This window comes from Nematolebias whitei, chromosome 6 (assembly GCF_014905685.2).
Source record: "Nematolebias whitei isolate Nwh7 chromosome 6, NemWhi1, whole genome shotgun sequence".
Lineage (NCBI taxonomy): Eukaryota > Metazoa > Chordata > Actinopteri > Cyprinodontiformes > Rivulidae > Nematolebias > Nematolebias whitei.
This window is the reverse complement of record NC_056503.1, coordinates 9494158-9495340: the sequence shown is the minus strand read 5'-3', so window position 1 is coordinate 9495340 and position 1183 is coordinate 9494158. Positions and strand designations below refer to the sequence as shown.

The 1183-nt window shown below is 36.5% G+C and overlaps 1 protein-coding gene across 1 annotated transcript in view; it reads right to left on the bottom strand.

Moving 5' to 3' along the window:
* The window catches only part of LOC119411516 (cytoplasmic dynein 2 heavy chain 1), an 18237-nt gene that overhangs the window by 3343 nt on the left and 13711 nt on the right, over positions 1-1183 (bottom strand). The window contains exon 13 of the mRNA XM_037678468.1: positions 1086-1172. Coding sequence (XP_037534396.1) covers positions 1086-1172 — 87 coding nt within the window. The remainder of the gene's footprint in view (positions 1-1085; positions 1173-1183) is intronic.

Here is a 1183-nt window from a genome sequence, read left to right as displayed (position 1 = left end):
GATATACTCCATACACCATGTACCGCATAGACTACACCACTGAGCTAAAGCCAAAAATGATTTTGAATGCATGTAATTGTTGAGCTGTCTGGTTTTACTCTATATAAAAAATAAACAGCAGTGCCACAGTATAGTCCCAAAGGCTCGGGTGTGCTACTGTCACTCAACACAGTCAGTGACTGTATCTCTGCACACAAACACCACTGAGTTCTCACAAACATCTCAAACAGAAACACAGTGAGCATACTGTGCTCTGTAGCTGGAAAGCCATTGTTTCTGTTTTCCTTGGGGAAAAACAGACATCAAGTTTTAGGTGCCAAAAATGAGGAAAAAAATTATAATAATTTCAAGCCGTTGTCAAAAGCAGACATCTTTGATTCCCAAAGAGAGACATGCACTTTTATATAAAGTACCATTGATGCAAATATATATTTTGTAATACGTATGTTAGCACCGAGGTGACATTTTTCCACGTAAGATTTGCTTTTACATCAGAGATGTTGTAAGACTTTATTCTCAAAGATTTAACATCACAGTTTCATATGCAGCACAGTTCAAATTTGTTTCTGACTGAAAATGTGCGACAACAAAAACGAATCAAAGAAGAAGATACCATGGCAGGGACATCACTAGGTTTAAATGATGTGGGAGCTTACTCTAGGCTGAAGGAAAATACAATTTGGGAAGGCATCACCCTTGCTAAAATAGAGCTAAAAACATCCTTAAAGCAACTGTTAAGCAGTAGAAAATACTGTATTCAGCAAATTTCCCGAGCCAAACTGCAACCAGCTATTTTCTTTCATAAATTATGTTATTTTATTAAAAGCCAGGGTCTGTTGATCACATAGACATGCAGAACTTACGTTGACAAAGTAAAATGGCAAACTAGGGAAAAGCAAATCTAACATAAACTAAAACTTACTTATTTTACTTCTATTTGATAAACTTTAGGCCACTGTTGTGGCCAGAAGGTCACAATGATGTAGAATAATGTAATAGCAAAAATGTATTTTCATGGCAAAACACTCCAAGCCAAATATTGATTAAGGGTAAGAGAACAGACAGGAAGATATGAAGTGGTATACTTCTCTTTCAGCTTGTTGACTTTGGCACCAACACTGTTGAGCTGCTCTTCTAATTTATTCTTCCTGCTCTCTGTTTTTCTGAGATTCCTGTACAAACA